We start from the raw sequence: 24,741 nt of genomic DNA, 5'->3' as shown, positions 1-24,741 counted from the left end.
TACAAGAAATATTTTAAGACAGACAGATAGATAAATATCTATAGATAGATAGATGGCTATATGTGACAGAAGTAATGTGTTGTAAGGGCTACTGTCAACAGTAAACAATTTATATATCCAGTGCTCTGATAATCTGTCTATAAGTCTATACATTAGCATAATTATTGATAAATTATTAGTATGCGGTAAGGTTCCGTGTGCGCCCCCTTTTGGCGGGAGCGCCGTCCGGAAGTGAGGCAGCAGGGGAATGTCCGGTGACGTCAGCGCGTCTGGACGCCATTAGATCTGCAGCTGTTTGGAGAGAAACAACAACAACACGAACGAACGAGCCTCGCACGGAACGCGCTCTGGACCGCGGGAGCCCGACGCCTCTTTCCCCTCCCCCGGGCTTCACCGGCTTCTAACCACGGCCGCTCTCGGTGAGGAAACTCTGGCCTCCGCTTCCTCCTCCTCCGACTCGGACACCGGCGGAGCGTCGCCGCCCCCGCGGAAGAAGCACCGAGCCTCGGCGGCGGAGGGAGTAGGAGAGCCCGGGGCTTCAGAGGGCCTTCCGTCAGCGACCCACCTCAGCCGAACCGGCACCAACATGCAGTCTAACGGGACCGGACAGGAGCAGAACCACCCGGCCAACGCGCAAAACGGAGATGCCAACGGCCTCCAGAGCAACGCAGGCTCGGCTTCGGGGGCCTCCGGGACTGGTTCGGGTTCCCTGAAGAAGAAGAAGCGTCTGTCTCAGGCGGAGGAAGACGTGATCCGCCTCATCGGACAGCATCTGCACGGCTTGGGGCTGAAGTAAGTGTCGCGGTTCACGACCGGACCGAGTCGCTTGATCGCTGATTTCGCAGCCGTTATGTGATCAACGAAGCGAGCTCGCGACATCGAGCTTTAAAAGTAGCGCTCGGTGACATTCAAAACCTTTCCTCCCCGAGAAAATGAGATACATTTATCCACGATCTAACCCAGAATAGGCCTATCGTACAGTTACACACAAAGAGAGATGCGATCACAGATGACAGCTGTACGTCTGTGTCAAGTAACGTTATTTGTCGGGCCCAGAAACATACTCGAGCTTTAATAGCGTAGAAAGTACAAATTGATTAATTACAAATCAACATCCCTTGGCTGATTTATCACATGTGCGCGTTTACGCATTATCAAATCATTATGACATTTTGTGTGTGGTTGTCTTTTAATGGCGGCTGTGGAATGTGTGTGTGTGTGTGTGTGTAGCAGCAGCTGGTTTACATTAGAAAGAAGCTTGAATCTAATTTTAGTGAAGATCTGCTAAAGCCATCAGCTGCTATTCAAATTCAAACCGCAAAACATGAATCCAGGACGATCACGATCCATGTGCGCGTGCTTTGAAAACGCAAGTCCTAGATTTAGACTACAAGATGAACCGCAAACATCAAGAAAACTGAAAACATCCATCCCCTCCCTCTCTCACACACACACACACACACACACACTCTCTTTTGTAATCATAGCATGACGTAATTCTGTCAGACCCTGCATTCAAAACACTTCACTGTTCTAGAAGGCTTCACCTGTCTAGCTTCCCAGTCACTGCCATCATTTTCATCTGCATGTTCGGGCTCACCTGTGTTTTTTTTTCTGTTTTCTACTTGAATGATGAATTGTGAATATAGAACCATTTCACGCCATAATGAAACGCACATAAGAGGACTGATATCAGCTGCAATGTGGCTGAGTGATGCAGGTGCATACGAAATCCCCAGAACACCTTCATCTCGTCGTTACCTTCATAATATAGCGAAGCCCGAGTGTGTTATTGCTTTTATGAAACTGTTAATACATGTGATAGGAACTCGAAGGTTAATAGTTGGCCTTTTAACTTTTTTTTTTTCAATGTCAGATGGGATGCGAGCAGTACTCGAGGCGCTAGCCGTTGTTTTACTCAAAGGTGGCAAATAGGATCAGTCAAGCTTCAGTTATTGTTTTCTCTAAAGGTCAGATAAATAAAAAGTGTTGTATGCGCTGTAATTCATTGCTCGTGTGTGAGGTCTCTCTGTGTCTTTCCAGTCAGACGGTGGATTTGTTGATGCAGGAATCCGGTTGTAGACTGGAGCATCCGTCAGCCACTAAATTCCGGAACCACGTCATGGAAGGTGAATGGGACAAGGTGAGCTTATGCCACACTTCACATGTTTTACTTTTTTATTTTATTTTGATGAAGTGAGGCTGGATTTAATTTGAGATTTGTTTTTGGAACAATCTTTTTATTATTTGTTGTTTTAATGTATTTATTCATTAGTCTATTTTTCCTCTTAGTTGGCATGGCGCTAAACAAAAAAATAGTAAACAAACAACCATTTTTCACTAATCCAGTCAGTTCCTAGTGGATAAAATGGATACGTTTTCCTATTTAAATATCTTATTACATTGAGAAATATTCACAGTACTGAGTTACAATAAACAGAGCATTGTGAAATGAATATCATTTAGTTTTTTTTCTCAAATTCTGTTTGCCATTTTAATATTTCAAATTTTGTTTTATGCTTTAAATAATAAAGGATACATAGTCCATTAAATCAATACAACCTTAACAATTCAGTAGTTTATCACTAATAGTTACATTTACAATGTTTAATTTTCCATAAGTTCAACATTGTTTTAATTATTATTTATTTTTATTGTATGGTAAAATACAAACTGTATAACATATGGTGGTAATCAAATGAATGTATAAAACTTTATAATTTTTTGGCAAACAAGTTGGTGCCCAGCAGAGGTGGTTTGAATTAAAGCATAAGAAAAAAAAAAAAGTTTAATTCCTTCTGGTTTTGCATCCATAGAGTTTTGTTCTTATGTTTGGTAAAGCTTTGCCAAGACTTTATCTTACAAATGTTTAACTTTAACGCAGCAGTTATTCTCTAACCACAAGAGTGATTTTTCAGAACATGATTGCAGGTCTTTCCTTTTCCTGTTCTGTTCGTAACTAAATTGAAAGGAAAGAGTCTGGGGCCACTTGAAAAGTGTACTCATATTTTTGTCTGCAGTGCAGTTTAAATTGGTGGAAATAAAAGCAATCCAGTAATGTTATATTTTGTACAGGAAGAAGCAGGTTTATTAAAACCAAGCTCTTCTAAGATGTCATGCAGAAACGATGATCATGCTCAACCTTTTAGGAAAATGCTTTTCAGAGGGCTTGGTGGAAAAAGACTAACTCTAGAAATTGTTTACACATTTAGTTCTTCTGTCTTAAGGAACTGAAGCAGCCGTTTCTGACAGGATTTTGGGTTTACTTTTCCCTTTCCTTGTCTTCTGCCTCACAGTGGCAAAGCTGAATCCAATTTTTCCAAATAATTTGTTTCTAGTTTTCCGTCTATTTATAGAGGCACACTTAAAAACATACTGATTTATTTTTTTTCTTTGAAGTGGATTTTGTGAAGAAAATGCTGATGAATTTTAAAGTGATAACACATTCAGGGCTCATAGTCATAGCTTATCATCATTTTAAAAAACATGTTTAGTTTTAGAATTTCAACCTGTGTTTTGCACTTTGCTAATTTAATACAAATACATTCAGACAGTTGAAGCATGACTAAATTGTCCAGATTCTTTTGTGGCCCATTATATTTAATTTAAAGCATTTTTGTTTTAAGTAGAATTGAGTTGTTTCGTCACTGAGCTTCAATGTTTTATAGCTCGTTTCCACTGAATGTTACGGGTTTTAATGAACAATAATTGCCATTATAAAAGTATAAGAAGCTTAAGAGGAAATAAAGACAAAAGCAAAGACTGTCAGTGCTGCACTATGATCAAGTTCAAAATAAATATAGCTATAAAGAATATAACTTATAATGTGCTTAGCTCAAACTATACGCCCAGGAACAAATAAAAGATGCATGAGACTGCGAATGCCTGTTGAATATAACGTTACCCAAAATGAATCGTATCTCATGTTTAGTCACTACAGAGATGTCGGAGCCGGCGGCAAGTGTTGGAGGGACTAGCCAAGCTTGAGGCTGATACATAAACATTGAGCGCCCGGCAATCACCTTGAGCTATGAATTCAGCATATCAAATAGGTGCTAGCTTCATAAATAAACCACAGATTTGAGTTTTAAACAACTATGTTCTTGCCTGAATACTCTTAAAACTATACTTCATGACACAATAATAGTAATATTTAGCAAATTAGCAGGATTTTGGACAATGACGTACGTTTCACAAGTTCACAAGAACAGAAAAGAAGGCATATTGAGAAATGACTATTGTCTGAGTGCAAATATAAAATAATAAGTACCCTCTTTTTTGTGTGTGTTTGAGCACTCTGATGTAAATAAGCCAGTGTAAATAAACTCGTGGAAGGGGATCTCATTGTGTCACAATGAAGTTACGGTTCTAGTCAACCAATCAGGTTCTGCAGTGAGTTTAGCTCCACCCTTATGGAAGGGTACCAAAAAAGTGGTACAGTACGGTTCGTAATTGCGTACCGCTCGGGGAGGATATGAGCCATTACTTATGTATGGTTGATGGTGATTTATTTATTTATTTTTCCTTTTTCCCAAAATGCTGGATGAAAATGCTGAGCTGACGTTTTTGTTTCTTTGTGTGACACAGGCTGAAAACGACCTCAACGAGCTGAAAGCATTGATGCATTCACCCAACGCTATTGTGGTAAGAGCACCGGACTCACCCGTATAGACTCTTAATACTAAAAGCTTCATCTGGAACAAGTGTTGCAGTAATTGTTCTTGCTCTGGTAGCACCAGCTCTTCTAACTTAAACTGACACACAAAGATGACACTAGAAGCTTATTAACTAGCTAATTTGCAGTTATGTCTGTGCTTGATTTGGTTGCACCATGTGTTCACCTAAAAATAAAAAATTGCTAAAATTTTTCTTGATGGGAGCAGATTAGGAAAATGTAGCATTATGTCATTTGCTCACCAATGGATCATCTGCAGTGAATGGGTGCCGTCAGAGTTCTAAAAATCATTCTTAATATTAAAGAATAGCAGCGTTCGCACCACAATTATAACGATAAAGGCACAAAGAAATAACGTTGGAATCATTTTGAGAACAGATTTTTGTTTTTCAGCTAATGAACAATATAAACATTGACAGCCCATTAGAATCTGTCTTGTTCTCATGTGCTTGAGAATTTAAAGCACCAGACACGTGTGTGCTGAGAATAAACACAATATCGTTGGATGGTAATATTGTTATATTTAAAGTTCTCTTTATTGTTATGTTTCTTGTCATGAATGGGCCTTTACACCAATAAAAAGTTTAGAAAATGGTAGATTTTTAGTGAACTGTTATTTTAAGGCGGGTTGACATTTAATATGACATTTACCCCTAATGATTCAATAGTGGTCTTCAGTGAGCAAAAGTTCATTTGCGCCTCATAATTCGCTGTAAAAAATAAAATAAAGGTTAAAAACAATAATTAAATAACATATTTTTATATGTAAACAACATTCAAAAACTGTATTTAAAACTAATGTCAATAAAAATACTGATACAAAAAAAAACTTGAATTTTTTATTTTTATTTTTTGGATCAATTTTTTTTTATTACTTTTGCATAGAGTGGGTCATACACAGTGTCACTCAAGTGCTACTGAAAGTGAATCTTTTTTTATTTCTCTCTTTGGTCCTAGCGGATGAAGTTTCTGCTATTACAGCAGAAGTATCTGGAGTATTTGGAGGACGGAAAAGTTCTGGAAGCTCTGCAAGTGTTGAGAGGAGAGTTGACTCCGCTCAAATACAACACAGATCGAATCCACGTGCTCAGCGGGTACTAAATGCATGCATGCACGCACGCACATGAACATACTCAGTTATTGGTAATCATAAACAACGTTTGTCTTTCCAATAGTGTTTTTTAAATTAAAAAATATATATAATTACTCTGTGATTGACTGTGACAGCTGTCAGTGGCTCACTCTGATTGGCTGTGTGTTTTCAGGTATCTGATGTGCAGTCACCCTGAGGATCTGAAGGCAAAGGCTGAATGGGAGGGAAAAGGCGCTGGATCACGATGTAGATTACTGGACAAACTCCAGAGTGAGTGTCCAACCACAAAAAACATTCAAAGGGCTATACAAGTAAAGGCATACCGTAGACTTGTTGAGTTTGTTGCTTGTAATTAAACAATTTATTGTTATTACTATAGTAAGTACATGTAACTACACATTAAAATAAAGAAGTTTTTGCTATCTTAATAAAAATTATAATATTGTAATTTGTGCATTACATTTGTGTAATTTATTATTTTCATGTTATTTTTAAAATACTTCTATTTAAGATAAATATTATTCACATTTACTCATTTAGCAGAAAAAAACAGAAGCTATAAATTTAGGTTAATACAGTACACATAGCAAGTTTTTTTTATTGTTAAGCAATTAATAAAAAGAAAACAAAGATCAAGCTGGTGTTGGAGGCCTTTAAGTGTATAATAATTAAAAAGAAAAGAAGTGGCATACAGAAGGATTAGAAAGGCTAGTGTTAAGAAATGCTTCAAATGTTTTATATAAAGAAAACAAGCAGTAAATAGAGTGCAAGTCTAAAAGGAACTTTTTTAAAAAAAAAGAATAGAATTATGAAGTCAAGATGGTAGAGATGTTTTTAGCCGATTCTGATGGCCGAGGACAGATGGCAGGTCAGATTACACAACCTGTGTATGATTTAAGATGCCTTCAAAATAACTGTTTGCATTTTAGAATGGTTTACTGCTTCTTTTTAGTTTTATTGTTTGTATCTTTTTAAGGACGTTCCAAAATGGTCAAAAAGAAAAGTTTGTCAGATTTAGCTCATACTTCTGCTGCCATTTTTTTCTTTTTCTTATATAATATTTATGCAATTTATACTATTTGTTATAATACTTTTATTATTAAATGTACAAAAAAAATAAGAGTTCTTAAAATAAACGAATTAAGACATTGATTTAGTTGTTAGAGTGCTTAATCATGTTTAATCATTTATAACTTTTAAGGACATCACAGAATTATCATATGTTTGTATTTATGATTTAGTATTTGGTGTTTGTTTGTTTTAGCGTACTTGCCCCCCTCTGTAATGTTGCCCCCTCGGCGGCTGCAGACACTGCTCAGACAAGCCGTGGAGATGCAGAGAGATCGCTGCCTTTATCACAACACCAAACTGGACTCCAGTCTGGACTCTGTGTCCTTACTGCTGGATCACGTCTGCAGCAGGTGAGCCATGTTCTCTCACTCTAACGCGCCCCTCCGTCCTCAGAGATGTCACGCGCGTCGTCTGTACTTGTGTTTGCAGGAAACAGTTTCCCTGTTACACGCAGCAGATCCTCACAGAGCACTGCAATGAAGTCTGGTTCTGCAAGTTCTCCAACGACGGCACTAAACTCGCCACCGGCTCAAAAGACACAACTGTGATTATCTGGCAGGTGGAACCGGTGAGTGAAGACTTTGTTCTGCTTGTTTGCATCTCAAAAGTTGTCGATTTTTAAAGAGACAGTGATACTTTTCTGAGTAAAACAGTTCAACCAAAAATAAAAAGGCTGTGTTTTACTCACATTTAAAGCATCTTATGTGTATGTGACTTTCTTCTTTCAGACGAATCCAATCTGAATCATATTAAAAATTGTCCTGGCCCCTCCAAGCCTTTCAATAGGACAAAGCAGGTGTTTGCTGTTTACAGTTCATTATATGTGAAATACAGCGTGTGTATCCATAAAAGAAAAATAACGATAAATTAAGGGGAAAAGAATATGCCTAATTCATCAATTCAATATGCAATTCTCCCTTAATTTGATTCTTAATTTATAACTTTTTATATAAGTTTTCAACTGCACACTCATGTTTTAAAATGTGGTTAAATGTATTTGCAACTTTGCTTTTATGACAAAATTAATGTAAACAACCCAATGTGAACAATATTTTATTTAGTTTCAACCTTATTGAACTTTATGAGTGATTATTTTAAGTATAAGTGTGGCGTAAGGAACTGAAAGAAGCTGTTTCTTTTGATTTAACATGACTCCGTGGGACAATTAAGGCCTGTAGCGAATCCATGCGTTTTTGGAAGATAAATATCCATATTTTAGACTTAATGAACACACTCCTCTCACTTCTGCAGACTGGTATCCGGAAGCAGTCCTGGCGGATGTTGTAAGGCATCTGTGCCGCAGACAAGTTTCTGGGAAATGTAGGAACAAAGATAAAAACATTTGCTTACTTTTATAAAAAGAAAACCACTCTCCTCTTGGCATATATTCTGAAAATCCTCAATTTGTTTTGTTCTGTCTCCACGCTCGTCACTAATCACGCTACACAATACTTTACGTCATGAGCTGGGGCTGCTTTCAGTCGGCAGAAGTGAGGAAAAAAAGTGGATTCACTACAGGAGGCCTTTCTTCAACCCCCGAGCCGTGTGACGGATGTTTTATTACGGATGCACATACTGTATGCACTCTCTACTGAACTGTTCACAACACACACCTGCTTTGTCCCATGGAAATGCTTGGAGAGGCCAGGACAATTTTTAATATACATCCGATTTAATTCGTCTTAAAGCAGAAAGTCTCATACACTGAGGAGGCTTCGAAGCACAATAAAACAGAGCATAATACATTTTTTTGGGTGATTTAAAAAAAAAATATATATTTATTTATTTTTTTTTTTTTTTATTATTATTATTATTTTTTTTTTTTTTTTTTGTGTTGATTTCGAATAAATGAATGAATGTGCTCTCTCACACACAGGACTCTCATCAGCTGAAGCTTGTGCGGACTCTGGAGGGTCACGCATATGGTGTGTCGTATCTTGCCTGGAGCCCTGATGATGTTTACCTGATCGCCTGCGGTCCTGACGACTGCTCCGAGCTCTGGTTATGGAACGTTCAGGTAATCCCTTCTTTTTTTAAAGAAATATGCAGTTTTGGGATTGTGGCAAGAGATTTTCCGAATCAGGGCTGATCTAATGCTGCTTTTAAGTCACGATTATATAAGATGAAGAGCACACAGTTACCCAGATTTTTACCAGCTCAGGATTTTCTGTCTAATTAAGAATCATGGCAGAAACAGATTGTTTTTAAAAGTATTACACGTAAATTGTAATTGTGGATGTTTAATTTAGTGTATGTGTATTGCCTACTGATGTTGGTGAGAAGATGATAGGAAGTTTAAAACTACTCATTCAGCCACATTTGATGTCTATTTAATGTTTGCCATCATTCGCTGTGGCTACTTTTTGTCGCAAGAAGCTTTTGTTGAAAGTGTCAAAGAGAAACAAAATATCTAGATATTTTGTCATTATTGTAATATCCAAAATCTCAAGTATGTTTAAGTTTTTAGCATGACAGAATATAAAATGATTAAAATGTTTTTAAAAAAAAATAATGATTTTATTTATTTTTAATTTAATTTAGCAATTTATTTCAGTGGTATCCCAAAAATTTTCAATTAAATTTTTTTAATGTTCTGTTTATTTTAAATTTTATTGCATTATCAATAAATTTATTATTTTTTTATTTTAATTTTGTTAAATTATACACAATAAATACATTTGTATTTATCATACTTAAATATTGTTTTACTTTTTGTTACAGTCATGTAACCCTTGTGTTATGTTTTTCTTTAAATTAAGTTTCTTTATTTTGGCAGTTGGCCATCCTTTTCTCCATGTTAACAGCATCGGACATACAGAAAAGGGGGGACTAAAACACTCAAGTGTTTTAGATGCAGAATTCATCTTTAGTTCAGCTCTGACCTTTGACTCTCTTCTTCCTCCTGGTGGTCAGACAGGAGAACTGCGGACAAAGATGAGTCAGTCTCATGAGGACAGCCTGACCAGCGTGGCCTGGAACCCTGATGGAAAGCGCTTTGTTACAGGAGGACAGAGAGGGCAGTTCTACCAGTGTGTAAGTTCAGAACGGATGCGAAGAGGTTTGATTTGTCAGGATTTGCCGGGCTACACTTTAGTAATGATTTGTTGGTTGCGATCGGCCAGGATCTTGACGGAAACCTGTTGGAGTCATGGGAAGGCGTTCGTGTGCAGTGCCTGTGGTGTATGACCGACGGCCGGACTGTTCTCGCCTCTGATACGCACCAGAGGATCCGTGGCTACAGTTTCGAGGACCTAACAGACAGAAACATGTATGCAGCTATTCGACTTGATTATCAGAAACGCATGCGTTTTAAAAAAAACTGTGTCTGATCTTTCGCTTCTTTTGGTTTATACTCTAGAGTTCAGGAGGATCATCCTATAATGTCTTTCACTGTTTCTAAGAATGGAAGATTAGCTTTGTTAAATGTAGCAACTCAGGTAAGCATGTTGCATCATTATTACAGTATTCAAAATGTTTACTTTATTTTTAATCCATCTTTTAAATAATAGTTTTTAAATCACAATAATCAGCAGCTTTTTATTTAGATTTTAAAAAAAAATTACTTTCATTTTGAAATCTTCTCGGTTTGTGTGTGTATGTGTGTGTGTGTAGTTTTATATACATAATAAATATAAACAGTACGCATACATATTATGCAGACAAAAAATTATGTGATTAGTCGTGTGACAGCACTAATTATCCTATACTGTCTTATACTGTATATATTCACTACCCTTCAATTAAATATCATTTAAAAATAATTTAAATAATTGTTTTAAATTCATTCATTTTGAGAAAAATTATTGGGAATTTTGTTTTATTACAGCAGTATTCACTTAAATGGTTTTATATATTGTTTTATATAATTTAATAATAGTTTTGTGATTTTATATATTTGTTCTATTTAAATAGTTTTTTTTTTTATCTAGTTAATATCACAGTTTAAAATTACGCTAATTATTAAAAGTAAAAAAAATTCTAATGAATCAATATCCGTGTTTTATAATGAAGAAAATATGAATAATTCCTAAAATTATTTTTCCACTTTTTAAAAATGTATTTACTTTTTTGGTATTAAATTGTATTGCAATAATGTTTTACTTTCCATCTTTAATTTATATTAATTAGTTTTGCCCTCTTCTAACCAAATGTCATGTTTTTTCACAACAGGGTGTTCATCTCTGGGACCTACAGGACCGTGTGTTGGTCAGGAAGTATCAAGGTGTGACACAGGGTTTCTACACCATTCACTCCTGCTTCGGTGGACACAACGAGGATTTCATCGCTAGCGGCAGTGAAGGTGCTTTGGTTTATCCTTCGGCTTCTCTCTTCAGGTCTGCTTCAAATGAATCGTTCTCACTCAGTCTTGCTCTCTCAGATCATAAGGTATATATTTGGCACAAGCGCAGCGAGCTGCCGATCGTGGAGTTGACGGGACACACGCGCACAGTGAACTGTGTCAGCTGGAACCCCTGTATTCCCAGTCTTATGGCCAGCGCTTCTGACGACGGCACAGTCCGTATCTGGGGACCTGCACCCTTCCTGGACGCACAAGAGCTGGACGGCCTCAATGGTACAGACACGCTTTCCAGTCACAGAACATGCAGGACGTCTAATTGCACTGAGAGTTAGGGCTTCCCTTTTTCAGATTCATTGTTTTATAATACAAATGATTATCTAAGTTTAATTTATAATTGAGTTTCAATAATGTTCTTAAAATCATCAGGACTTAATACACAATTCTGGTCTTAGTGTTTTGTGCGTAAAAATGCATTTGAAAATAATGTCATATTCTGACATTTTAAAAATAAAAATCATGATGTTTTACATCTTTCCTGACTTCCAAATATCTGTGATATAGATAACTATAACTGTGTACTCTATATAATGCTGTTAGAAATTTCAGAGCTTTTTTTGTTTTGTTTAGTTTTTTTTGGAAAGTATGAAATATTGTCATTTAAATTTCCTGTTCCAACTACCTATGTATAAAACACTTCACAATCCAGTACATTTTGTAAGTAAATAAATGTAGAAAATTTGGGAGGTTACTTTTTTTTTAATTTGTTTTTAGTTATTTTATTGCAGCATTGCAAAAATGAAATCACACTCTGCATTTTTTGTTCTCTGTAATTCAGTTTCCTGTTTCATTTTCAATTGAGAAAAAATTGCAATTCAATCTTATTTTAGGCTATTGGACATTTAAATATAATTGTAATAGGTTTTTTCATTGTTCTGTTGTGACTGAAAAGAATAACACTGTTTTGTCATAATTTAACAGGAGAATATTCTTTTTTTGTTAGTAAGGGGAAAAAAATCAAACAACCAGATCTTGATTTGTTTTTGCTTTTGTGTGTGTGTGTCTCTGTTTTGTGAGTCTAAATCACACTCTAATTAAATATTGTTCAGAATTCATTTTTAATATAACTGTTGTGTATGGGAATATATTGTAAAATGCATTTTTTTTTTTCCTGTGATGCTAAGCTGAGTTTTCAGCATCATTGCTCCAGTCTCACATAAACCTTTTAGAAATCATTTGAATATTCTGACTTACTGCTCAAGAAACATTTATTATTGTTGAATCTGTTGCGCTGCTTTTATATTTTGAACAAATACAAAAAAAACAGAATGAAATGTTTTGTAACATTTTAAATGTCTAAACTTTTGCTGAATAAGTCTATTTTTCTCCCATTTTCTCAGAGAGCTGCAGCAGTATGGACAGTTGATGGCAGCCCTGGAACAGATGACTCGTCGCATTGGAAAAATGCAAAATCCAACAGAGAAAAACACAATTACAGCATTGTCCTCCTCCACAACGACGCACGAGCGCAAACGCGAAAGAGATTCAGAGCCTGGCTTTCAAGAGTCCGGAGGCAGCAGAGACCTGACGCTGATCCGACCCGCTTCCATACCGACGGATCTGATCTCTTTCCCTCTGCGGGATTCCCGTGGCTGTTCCCATTAATTACCCTTTCATTAGTCCTGAAGACGAGAGCTGGAGCGCCCGGGCGGGTGTAATAAACTCACACTCAATGTTCTTCTCTCTCTCTCGCTCCCGATCCTCCAGCGGCAGAGGACGAAGCACTTTTTTTAAAAAGAAATACTAGTCCTAGCAATTCTCTCTTTTGTTCCTTTAGCAGCTGATCAGCTTGGGCTTTAGTGTTGATGGAGTGCTGTAGTTTTTCTGTTTTTTTTTTTTTAATCTTTCAAAACACAAATGCATTGGTTTCAACCGGACTCCCATGCATCAGTAGGGGTCAAAGGTCGCCGTTTCGACTGAATTCTGCTTCAGCCTCCCTCCTGTAGCACAGCCGTGTGTTTGTTTGTGTGTGTGTGTGTGTGTGTGTGTGAGAGAGAGAGTGTATGGGCGTTCAAATGTGCCTAAAGTTGGTGTACGTTCGCATGTGGCACTGTTTTTTTTCACACCAGCTCGAGTGTGTCCCTTGTTTAGCCGTACAAATCATTTTAACAGAATCTGACCGAAGCCCCAGAGACCTTCATCTGTGGATCAAAAACTTGAGAACCATTTTTTTTTTTTTTTTTTTGATTTTTAAAGAAAGCTGTTAGCGAAGTTCCTTGTTTTCACCACTTACCTTAGAGGTGGCGTTCGGGAGAGAGACTTTGTTATATTAGTACAAATTTAAATTAACTTTGAGGGCGAAACGCACAGCTTTAAACAGAAAGATACTGTGACACTCAAACTGTCAATCAGATTTTCGGCTCCTGATGAGGAGTTTGTGGCGTATAAATGACCTATGCAGCAACGTTTGAGCTGAGAGCCCCGTATAATGTTTCTCGCAGCAGCCATACCAGCAGTAAAATAAACCGTCTCTGACCGCACTACATATCCACAACAATTTCATCCTGTGCGCTAGTTGAGTTATATCCACTCAGTCACCTTTCCTGAGCTGTTTACACCAAATATCCGGCTTTTCAATCCCATTTTTGAAGAGAAATGTTTGCTATGGACTGATATTAAATGTTTGAAAAGAATTGCTTTTCTGCCTGTTTTTATGGAAGTTTTTGTTACTTTCTTTGGTTTAAAATTTTTTTTTTTTTCTTTGGTTTTTTTTTTTTTTTTTTTTTTTTGGTTGACTTTATTCTCTGTATCATTATATTAAACTATAACCAGATAAATTGTCTCCTCTTTTTTTTTTTTTTTTTCTTTTTTTTTTTCTTTTTCCTTTTTTTAATCTTTTTATTTAAGCATTATTAGTGTTCCATTAAAAACAAATAAAAATAGTTGCATTAACCATAGTTTTAATGCTTTCCACAGTCATAAGATGGTGCTAAACGCCCCGGCCTTTGCCTTGCAGGTGCAAGTTCAATCGGAAATCCAAATTATCCAGAAAAACTTTTCTAAAGTTGCGTCACTTTATTATAAAGGCATTTTTATCCTTGACAGCTTGTGGAAATCAACAAAAAGCAATTATTTGATCATTCGTGGATGATTTTCCAGTTATTAAAGATTTGTAAATGGATTTTGATATCGAACGGCTTTGAGTTGGTCAGCAACATCTGCCTGTTTTGGTTTTCATTGAATTTTGCCTGTTTACTTGAGGACCATTTTGTGCCATAAGCAAAAAAAAAAATTGAATAAAATCACAACAATAATTGGTCGCTGCTCAGACCAGGCTGATGCTTGTGCACTGTGACACATCTTTGCTGTTGATTTAGCTGATCTGAGAGCGGATTCTTTGGCTATTCCTCATTGTTTTAAAGAACTAAAACCAAGCCTGCCCATTACAGCAGTGGACATATTAGTAATGCGTATAATGATGATGGGGGTAGTATTGTTACTCTTGTACTGTGGGGTTTGTGTACTCTACTAACCATATGCAAGAGGGGTCTCTCTTTTCCAGCTAACTGCAGGTGTGTTGCTCTCATGTTTGACTGTGAATCAGACGTGTGAGAGGTTTCCTTCATGATAACTGCTCCTGTACGAAGGGCATCCATTTGCATTAAATGTGTTATTTCAAAAGTGATTGTACTGTTTTGTATTGTTGTGTAGGAGATGTGTTATGTATGCATATTTTCAATAAAGCATTCAGGGTTTTGAAACATAATGAAGCATTTCATCTGGCCTGCACGGGTTAAACTGCGACCAATTCCTAACCCTTTACAGAATATTTGTCTGCTTTTGTGAGGAGAATATTCCACCTACAGAAAGTACTTCAAAAAGTGGTACCATGGTATAGTAATAATAGTAGCAGATGGTACTTTAAAATTGCTATTATGTACATTTATTTTGAAATTATACTAGAATATAGACTATAAAAAAATACTGTTTTATAGTAAAATAGGAATTGTGTGTGTGTACTAGTTAATGATTTTGTTTAGGTTTCTAGGTTGGTTATTTTATATATATATATATATATATATATATATATATATATATATATATATATATATATATATAAAACAGTAAAACTCATAATTACAAAGGGTACAGATTTTTTACACAGAAATCACAAAATTAAAATACATAAAACATAATCACAGCAATTATCACAAGTAGCCTAAAAGTAAAAAAAAATAAAATAAAATTAAACAGCGAAAAAAAATGTAGGTTGCATAAAATCCTCTTAAATTAATAAAAAAAAGTTACGAATAAATAAATAAATTTCAATAAAAAACACCAAAATAAAAGTAAACACGTTTTAATAGCTTGTTTAGCTACAAAACAGATTATCCTAAATTAGTTTTAAAAATTAAATTAAAATTTAGTTTTGATTACGCGTGTTTGCGTGGCAGCGTCGCTCCGCCCATTTCGCCCTATAGTGCGTGCGCGTTCTCTGTGAATCGTCGTCCGCCGCAGTCATGGCGGCCCCGGTCGCTCCGCTCGATGAAGACTGGGAGGATTTCAACGAATTCAAAGCGGCCGATTCGCACAGCAGCTGGACCGCGGGACCGGAGAATTCGCCGCAGACCCAAAGCTTCGCATCCTTCGACGAGACGCTGAGCGCGAGCTTCCCGTACTCCGGCGGCGCGTGCACGAGCGTCTCCGTGAGCGCAGTGAGTGAACGCGAGCTGCTGCGCGATGACGAGTGAGTGACAAAAACATGCTCAAAATAACCATAACGACGCGAAATATGTCATGTAGTATTTCATATGTTTTATATAATGAATACGTATACTCGCTCCAGTTATAATTGCTCAAAGTAAACAACGCTAGCTTAGTCTAGGTTTCATATTTTGGCCGCGGTTCTTTATTTACATTAACAAAGTGCCATGATTTACCATGGTAGTGTTGTGTTATTGTTGTAAATACCCTGCAGTACAATTTTAGCGAGTGCATTTTGAAAATGTCATGCATTTCAGCAAAAAAGTAGGGTGGTAGATGCGATTATCAGATATGATGCAAGAGTGTTTAATGAATATTTATTTGTTCATCTGTATTGCATTCATTGCATGATGTATTGAAACTACAGGACTTAGTCCATAAAACTAAATAGTAGTAGTATCTCATTGTAATCTTACTGAAACATATATATATACAGTGTATCAGCCGAAATGTATATTTTATAGAAAACCTACTTCAAGCTTACTTTTCGGCTGTAGAAATATCAGCATATTTTGTATTGTATTTGCAAATCAGAAGCCTGATCTATCAAATATGTCTCGCAAACATACATGCATGCAATTTTTTTTTACAAGACATTGTTCCATTTCGAAACTGATTTTTATTTCATATGCCAGGCTTTACAGGATTGAGAGTGTGAAGCGAAAACTTTACGAAGTATTGCATGTGCTGTCTTCCTCGTTTATCGTTTTATTGTTGTTTGGCAGGATATGGAACACTTTGACGGAGAACTACGGCAATGTGATGCCGGTGAACTGGAAAACCTCTCACACTCGTTCACTACACCTGCCCACGCTCAACCTCCGACCTCAGGAGGTGAGATCCGTCTGCCGTCCGGTCATACATGTGCTTCTTTCGGTCAGTGCAGACGGACCTCATACTGTGTGTGTGTGTGTGTGTGTGTTTTCAGAGTGCCGAGGTCAATAATCTTGACGTGTCCGATGACGAGGAGCTCAGAGATCAGATGGACATGCACACCATCATCATCTCATGCGTGAACGAGGAGCCGCTGTTTACTGCGGAACAGGTGCAGTATATACACTACAGGCCTTTTAAGCGAGGGCCAGCCATTGATGATAATTCGTGATGATATTCGCTATACCTTTTCCTCGAAACTGCGTGTTAATCAGGTCATTGAGGAGATTGAAGAGATCATGCAACAGTCTCCAGATGAAGAGGATCGTGACAGTCCGTCTCAGTTTGACCTCTCCTTGATGTCGCACGAGTTACACACACTCACACACTCCACATCCAGCAGCAGCTACGAGGAACGTAAGTACCGCATGCGTGTATTCACAGCTTGTTCTGTTTGCTGCACGGTTGCATTCACAACTCCTTAAGTAGTTTTTAACGTAGTATTTAAATTACGTAACATTTTTGCATTTTTCTCCGATGTTTGTAACAAATATTTAATCTTTTTGTTGTTTTGTTTTAATGTGGTTTAATTTTTAAATTATTTATTTAAATTTTATAAAACGTTTAATGCAAATTGTATTAAATTTTAGTTTTGCATCAACTCAGAATTTCCTGCAAGTTCCTTGACTATGAGAAACCCTGTCTTAAATAATTAGGTGTAAAATAATGTTTAAAAATAATGTTTAAAAATAAAATAAAATAATAGTGTAATATAAAGTCGATACAAAAATCTAAGGTAATGTTGTCTTCAAATAGAAAACCCGTAATTGTCATGCAGCCCATATGTAGTTAATTTAAAAATGAATGAAATTACTAATTATAATTTTTTTATATATTTTTATTTATTTATTTTTATATCTACTATAATCTGTTTACTTGCATGGCATCTGATCATATCTTTAAGTAAATATTTTATGGAAAACTCATATGCAGTGAACTCGCTTAAAGAGTTATTTTGTACAATTTTCCCAGGAAAGGTTTTAGAATATTTATCATATTTTAGTGTAACAAATCTTGGTAATATAACTTGTGTTTGTTTGTTTACTGGTTTTTATTGTATTATACTTTTAATAGTTTTTCCCATTAAAAAAAGATGCGGACATGCCATTACATAAAAACATACTACTACTACGTCTGAGAGGTTCAGCTGATTAAAAAATGTTTGGGAACCCCTCTATTACCGTTTTATTTGAATTTATTTAGCCAAAAAATTAAAGTGGTAAAGATCACACGTATCTTTTACATCTCAGACAGAACTAGACTGTCGAAATGAGCGTGTTATGAAATAACCGTGCTGTAGAAATGGAAGTAAGCTTGCGTGTGAATGACTTGGTCTCTGTCTCAGGCCTGCGTGGTCTGTGTGTGTCTGAGCTGCTGGAGCGTCTGGAGGAGGTGGAGCGGCAGATCCGCGGTTTCTCCGAGGAGCTGATCGATCAGCTGGCGGTCAGGGAGGAGCTGGACTACGAGAAGGAGGTGAAGAACACATTCATCTCGGCTCTCATCGACGTGCAGAACCGACAGAAAGAACATCGAGAGCTGCTGAAGAAAAAGAGGAAGATAAAGACCACGGGCTCCGAACAGAGATCCAACCGCTCGCATGTGCCAGGAACCGTAAGGATGCTAATTACTCATTAGCAGGCCCACACGAAATGCATCCGCAGAAATCTCCGTAGATCTATGAAGAACTGGAACATTTTCAAAGCTCTACACAAACCCTCGTCTGTCCATTTATCCGATGATTTGGCTGAATTAGTATTGCTTTTATATTTCAGTACAACTGCAGCTTCGCTTTACGCATTATTATGCCATGTTTAAAATCATTAGCCGACAGCCTAATCTTTTTCTCCAAATCAGCACAAAGAAGATCTGTTTTATTGCAATTGTTGAGGGCTGTTTAACAATTAATCACATCCAAAATAAACTTTTTTTTTGTGTGCATTATATATAATATTATGTATATATAAAAACACACACATGTATATATTTAAAAAAAAAAATTTTAAATATTAAATATATTTCTATATTATCTAAATATGTACATGTAAAATATAAAAATAAATACGGTGTGTCGCTTTTATATATTCAGATTAAATATACACAGTATATGTTCACATTATATGAATAAAAAGTTTTATTTAGATGTGATTAATTGTTACTCAGCACTTTTGTCTTTTATTTATCTATATAAACTTTGTTGTTTAGTTTTTGATCACCTTTATTTGTTTTTCAGTATCTGACGACGGTGATCCCGTATGACAGGAGCAACGGAGCGCCGTCTGTAGAAGACCTGCAGATCCTCACCAAGAGTGAGTTTATTACTTCTAAGTGATCTGAAAACAAATGTACTTTCATTTAATCTGACCACTAATGGCACTTTGGTCAGGCACTTGTGTGAACCTCACACATTCTTTTTAACTGTGACTTGGAACAAGTATAAATGATTGTGTATTTTAATATTAACTCATCAATGAAACATTTGATTTTGAATTATTTAAATGTACAATTGTATTTTTTTTGGACAAGAGAGAAAATAATACTTTTAGCGGTACTTTTACTTTTTAAAAAGCAGCATTGATGGTCCAAAGGTGCATTAAATTGATCAAAAGTGCCATTATAGACCTTTTTAATATTACAAAAAGGTTTAATTTCACGTAATTGCAGTTCTTTTCAAATATGTATCAGCATAGCTGTTTTCAGCATTTATAATAATCAAAAGCATTTGTTGGATCACAGGAACAAATAATATTTTAAAACGGTTATTTTCAATCACTTTAACATAGAAAACAGTTATTTGCGATTTAATAATATTTCAAAATAGTACTGTTTTTTAACTGTAATATTGAGCAAATAAAAAAAGAAATATCCTGACAAACTCTTGAGAGTTATTATATTATATTTGAATTACTGTTGTTATAATTATTTTATTTTAATAATATCACTGCTACCTAAATCAGTTTAAAAATATTGATATGAAAAATCTTGAGGATGAATGTGTTTCTCTGTAGTTGTTCATGCCATGCGTGAGGACAGTGACACAGTTCCTGCTCTTCTCACCGACTACATCCTCAAAGGTATCAGAAATCTGAATCACCCATCAGTCTCAATCGCTGTCAGTCTGAGCCTCATTGATCTTCTGTGTTTTATGTGTTTTATTTTTTTGCTCTCGCTGCATTTGACCACTAGCACTGGTGTGAGAGAACAGGTGACAGAGGTGTGTTGCTTTTATGTATCGCTAATTATAATGACCAGCCTGAAAGTGACAAAATTCTATATTTATATGTTAATATTTCAAATAAAGAGGTTCACAAAAGGATACTTTTTCCCTCACTTCAGGGGGTAATTTTGTATTGAAGCCACAGATAAATAACCCCACCTAGACGCACAAGTGTGTGTACAATAGGTTTTTGTCATCTGTGTGTGTGTGTGTGTGTGTGTAGTATTTGTTGTCTTCTCTGTGATGTGTGTTAGTGAACGTTATTTGTCTCATAGAGAAGAAATTGTGGTAATGATGTACAATATACAGCAACAATATAAATTACTGCTCACCGAAACTGCATTACTTGATCAAAAATACAGTAATAATACGAAATATGCACCACAAAACTAGTAATAAGTGTCATCTTTTTTTTTCTAATTGAGATTGTATTTCATCTGAAAGCTGAATAAATAAGCTTTCCATGGATGTATGGTTAGGATATGACATTATTTTACAGAGATATAACTATTTGAAAATCTGGAATCTGACTTTGCAAAAAAAAAAAATCGAAAATCTAAACCTTCAAATTTGTCCAAATGAAGTTCTTAGCAATGCATATTACTTATCAAAAATTAACATTTACAAAATATCTTCATGGAATGAGCCTTGCTTAATATCCTAAAGATTTTTTGCATTAAAGAAAATCAATAATTTGACACAGTGTATTTTTGGCTATTGCTACAAATGTAGTAAAGTGTAAGTTATTCTTGTGCTTCAAAGCTGAATTTTCAGCATCATTACTCCAGTCTTCAGTGTCACATGATCCTTCAGAAATCATTTGTTGCTCTCTATATGGCTTTACTGTCACCGTTAAACAAGTAAATGCATCCTTGCTGAATAAACAAATTAATAAACCCAAAACAAAAAAAACATGACCAATGCTGTAATTTATTTCAGGCCTCTACTGATCAATCCTTTCACGTCTTTTTTTTCAGTGTTGTGTCCCACATAGAGTTCCTGAAGCTGAAAAGCAGCTAATATCATCGGTACGTCGGTCATCTGATCATCTACATCTCCCCAGATGGCGTTCTTGACTAATCATGCACCGAATTGACCCACCTGTGGCATTCATATCTCAGTCTGAATGTGTGTGTTTGGTGTGTGTGTGTGGGAGCTTGAGTGCAGTATCTAGTTCATTTCCTAACGCGGTTCACATTTCACTTACTGTCAGAATACACTAGGTATCACAGAGCAGCTGTCATAACTCATGCACGTTTGCGTTAGAGCACATCTAGATGCAAGATTTTCCTTTTGATCTTTGCATCAGACGAAATGTAAGATGCTGATAATGGAATGAATTGATTTCAGTGATTTTTTTTAAAAGCAATCTCTCCAGCAAAAGCAGGTACAAACGTTCGTGTAGGAAAAGATTGCTGCTGCAAAATCTAAACGTTTGTCATGGGAATGAAACCGTTCAGTCATGCTGAACGGATTTAGTGGTACTATTTTAAAAATACAACATTTATTTAATGGCCAGTTACTAGATTATGAACTCTGTTTGACCAGCTTTCTAACATTTCTCTGTAACAGTATTAATGTTGAGTTGAAAAGAAGTGAAAGGCACAAGTATTTGCTGCCAGTTGAAGTGAAATCTGATCTTAGCGGTGAAGGAAGGACATTGTCGACTTCTGTTTTAAGGTATGTAGAGCTAAAAAAACACACTCGTAAAGAGAGAAACACTTATGTCTGTACTCACTAAGGTCATGTAAGAAAATGAAATGATTGTCTCTGGTTTATTGGTTTTTGTTGAAACGGATAGAGGTGATATTTTTGTATGTGTTTGTGATGCAGAGAGTCTTGTAGATGCATGACCTCAAAGCAATAGGTCACCCAAAAATGACCATTTCCAGGAAATCTGCTCACCCTCAGGCCATCCAGAATGTAGGTGAGTTTGTTTCTTCATAGGAATACATTATGGAGATATGTAGCATTTTATATCACTTACTCAGCAATGGGTGCCGTCAGAATGAGAGTTCAAACAGCTGATAAAAACGTCAGTTATTCACACAAATCTAGTCTATCAATTAGTGTCTTAAGTAATAATGATTGATTTCTTGTGGGTTATTGTGAGGTTTATCAGCTGTTTGGACTCTTTCTGACGGCACCCACTCACTGCAGAGGATCCATTGCTGAGCGTTTAAGTGATTTAAATGTCCTGAGGTTGAGTAGCCTTTCAGCTCATTGTCATTTTTGATGAAACCTTTAAAGGATTATTTCACTCTAAAAACCTTGTATGATTTTATGTGCATAAAAGAGGTCCATTATGGATCATGTGCCATAATATTTAAAATCTTCCACAGTTGCTTTTTATATGAATTTTTATTCCACGAAAGAAAGGCATACAGGTTTGGATCATGAGTTTAAATTCGAAGTGAATTATTCCTTTAGACTGAAGCATCTCACATGTCTTTAAATCAGTCTGTTCTGTAAGCTGAAACTTATCAAAGGGTAGAAATTGTTTGTAAAGCGTTCAGAAAGTAAGTGGCTGCATGCACTTTCAATTGGTGTCAAAGGGAACAGTTTTGCAGATCACGATGTTAGTTTCGTTGGGTGCCCGTGGCCTGATTCTGAGGAACATTAGCAGTGCACAGTAAATCAGGGTACACATACTATAATAACTAGAGATTATATATTTATACAAGCAATAATGAAATGCTGCCTTTTTGAATGCATGAAATTTTGTACATTGAAACTGACCTTATTTTTAATGCAGCAGTAATGGTCCTTTTGAATTAGTATTTTATAAGCAATGCATTGTATGTAGCAGGGCAGTTTTCAAATAAAAGCATCTGTTCATCAAAACTGCTGTGTCTGTCAGTAAAACCTTTTTTTTTTACTCTAAATGCCAGTCATGAGCTGAATTTCTGAAAATCAAAAAGAAAAAAATCTGAGCGTGTATATGTTTATGTATGCTTCAAATTGATAACTAATAAATTTGTTCATTAATTTAGTCTTAAGAATATTGCCATTTTAAAGAATGTAACTCATGGAAATCACTGTATTTCCACAGTTTGATAATCAAGGTACGTGGGCCTTTTTTGCAATCTTTTAAAATATGCAAATGAGTGATCTAGTATGGCATTAGCTAATTTAAAAATGCGCTAATTTGCATATCTTTCCAGACAGGAAATCTGAATGCTAGGTTGAAAATTGTTGAAAAACCTGTTTTTAAAACATTTTTACCAGAATAAAACTCTTTAAAGCTATGTACTGTAATTAAAATCCACAGACACAAGTATAAAAAAATGTATTAAAGTGTAATAAATGCAATAAACAATTAATTTCTTTTCTTTGGGATATTTTCTTTCCATTTTTCTGAAACTGTAATAGCAGTTAAGAATGAATGTTTAATGAATCCTTGAAAATAAGTTGTTTTAAGAAATATTTGAAAATAAATAATAATCTGTTATTCTGTTTATTACTACAAAGCTGCAGAAGGCCTTCCAGTTTAAATGTTATAGAATGTGACTTTTAACAGAATACATTTTTATGAAAAGTTGTCTCAATATGTAATATGTGCAATATGTTTATTATGAAGTAGGCGCTTGTGCTTAGTGCCAAGATATTACATTCATCGCAAAATTACAAAGCAGTATGTTTCAGCAAAGACTTGCATACCAATGTTAAACGATGCTTGTTTGCCGTATTACAGAATTATTCATTTCAAACCATCATTATGGTTTCTTATTGATGTGAACTTTTATTTTTTCGTCCGCTTACAGTCCATTTCCTCCTGTCGGTATAACAGGAACGAGTCCACAGAGTCAGTTCTGAAGTCAGCTCAGTTCATTTTCCCCTCAGTCCCGAGAAAGTGCTGATGATTTGAGATGAAGGTCAAAGGTCACGGCGAGGGTCAAAGGTTGGTGTCGGTGAACATGGTGTGTTCCTTCTTGACTGTGCTGAAGCCTTTGATGGTGTCCACAAACTCCTCACCTTCAAACTGACACACACACACACACGAGACAGGTTATCAAAACGGCGTTTCGGAAAAGAAAAAGCACGTGTCCGGAAGAAGAGCGAGCTGCTCTCACCAGGCCGCTGTCCAGGCGGCGGAAGTGCGGCTCCCATGATTCCTCGTCTTTCTTGTCCATGAGCTGACTGACGCTGCGCTGTAAAGGGTTTTGTGTGTACAGACCTGAGACTGTCACCAAACCCCCCTCACCCTCGGCGGAACCGTCCTCCTCCATCACTTTACTCTCAATCACCTCCTGAACAACACCAGAACACGACGAGATTCATCAAACAGCTCCTAAAATAAAGCGCTGCATTTACGACTATATCAATATTCGACATTTTAAAAACATTCCAGATTACATTTGATAAAGTTTTAGATCTCAGCTCATTTAGATGTAGTATTTATCGTATAGGTATTCTTATGTATCTTAAACCTATCCTCAACTAAAACTAAATCCATAAAATAGTTTTTAAATAAACATGAATTGAAATAAAATAAACCTGATTAAATGGTGGAATCATTCGTCCTTATCAAAGTGGAGTTTTAAATGTATAATTTAATGATATATAAAATTAGCTATATTAAAAAAACGAAAGAAAAAGCTTAGATTTTAGATTTACATCTTAATTTATTTGATAAATGTTTGTTTTGAAGCAGAGCTGCTGTTAACTAAATCCGTAAAAATAATTAATATATA

General features: G+C 36.0%; 2 protein-coding genes across 4 annotated transcripts; both read left to right on the top strand.

Annotated features, from left to right (window-relative positions):
* The first annotated feature begins 246 nt into the window (after positions 1–246).
* On the top strand, positions 247–13,903 carry wdr26b (WD repeat domain 26b). 2 transcript variants are annotated; one of them, XM_043219768.1, is made up of 15 exons: positions 654–792; positions 1,877–1,970; positions 2,044–2,143; positions 4,588–4,644; positions 5,633–5,769; positions 5,941–6,038; positions 7,033–7,189; positions 7,269–7,407; positions 8,716–8,856; positions 9,753–9,872; positions 9,962–10,107; positions 10,198–10,276; positions 11,010–11,139; positions 11,218–11,412; positions 12,537–13,903. In XM_043219768.1, the coding sequence occupies exons 3-15, from the start codon at positions 2,063–2,065 to the stop codon at positions 12,560–12,562; spliced, it is 1,506 nt and encodes a 501-aa protein (XP_043075703.1). In that variant the 5' UTR covers positions 654–792; positions 1,877–1,970; positions 2,044–2,062; the 3' UTR covers positions 12,563–13,903. The 2 variants fall into 2 exon arrangements, with proteins under 2 accessions (XP_043075702.1, XP_043075703.1); XM_043219767.1 differs by lacking the exon at positions 1,877–1,970 and having other exon boundaries at positions 247–792.
* A 1,711-nt stretch (positions 13,904–15,614) lies between these two features.
* Positions 15,615–22,891, top strand: fez2b (fasciculation and elongation protein zeta 2b). Of its 2 annotated transcripts, XM_043220185.1 has the most exons (9): positions 15,615–15,883; positions 16,626–16,734; positions 16,829–16,945; positions 17,049–17,190; positions 18,179–18,444; positions 19,064–19,139; positions 19,839–19,904; positions 20,017–20,044; positions 21,025–22,891. In XM_043220185.1, exons 1-8 carry the CDS (start codon positions 15,657–15,659, stop codon positions 20,025–20,027), a joined length of 1,014 nt encoding a protein of 337 aa, XP_043076120.1. In that variant the 5' UTR covers positions 15,615–15,656; the 3' UTR covers positions 20,028–20,044; positions 21,025–22,891. The 2 variants fall into 2 exon arrangements, with proteins under 2 accessions (XP_043076120.1, XP_043076119.1); XM_043220184.1 differs by lacking the exon at positions 20,017–20,044 and having other exon boundaries at positions 15,616–15,883.
* The last annotated feature ends 1,850 nt before the right edge of the window (positions 22,892–24,741 follow it).

The sequence above is a fragment of the Puntigrus tetrazona genome, chromosome 20 (assembly GCF_018831695.1).
Source record: "Puntigrus tetrazona isolate hp1 chromosome 20, ASM1883169v1, whole genome shotgun sequence".
Taxonomy (NCBI): domain Eukaryota; kingdom Metazoa; phylum Chordata; class Actinopteri; order Cypriniformes; family Cyprinidae; genus Puntigrus; species Puntigrus tetrazona.
The sequence above is the reverse complement of the archived record's forward strand: the minus strand, read 5'-3'. Positions and strand labels throughout refer to the sequence as shown.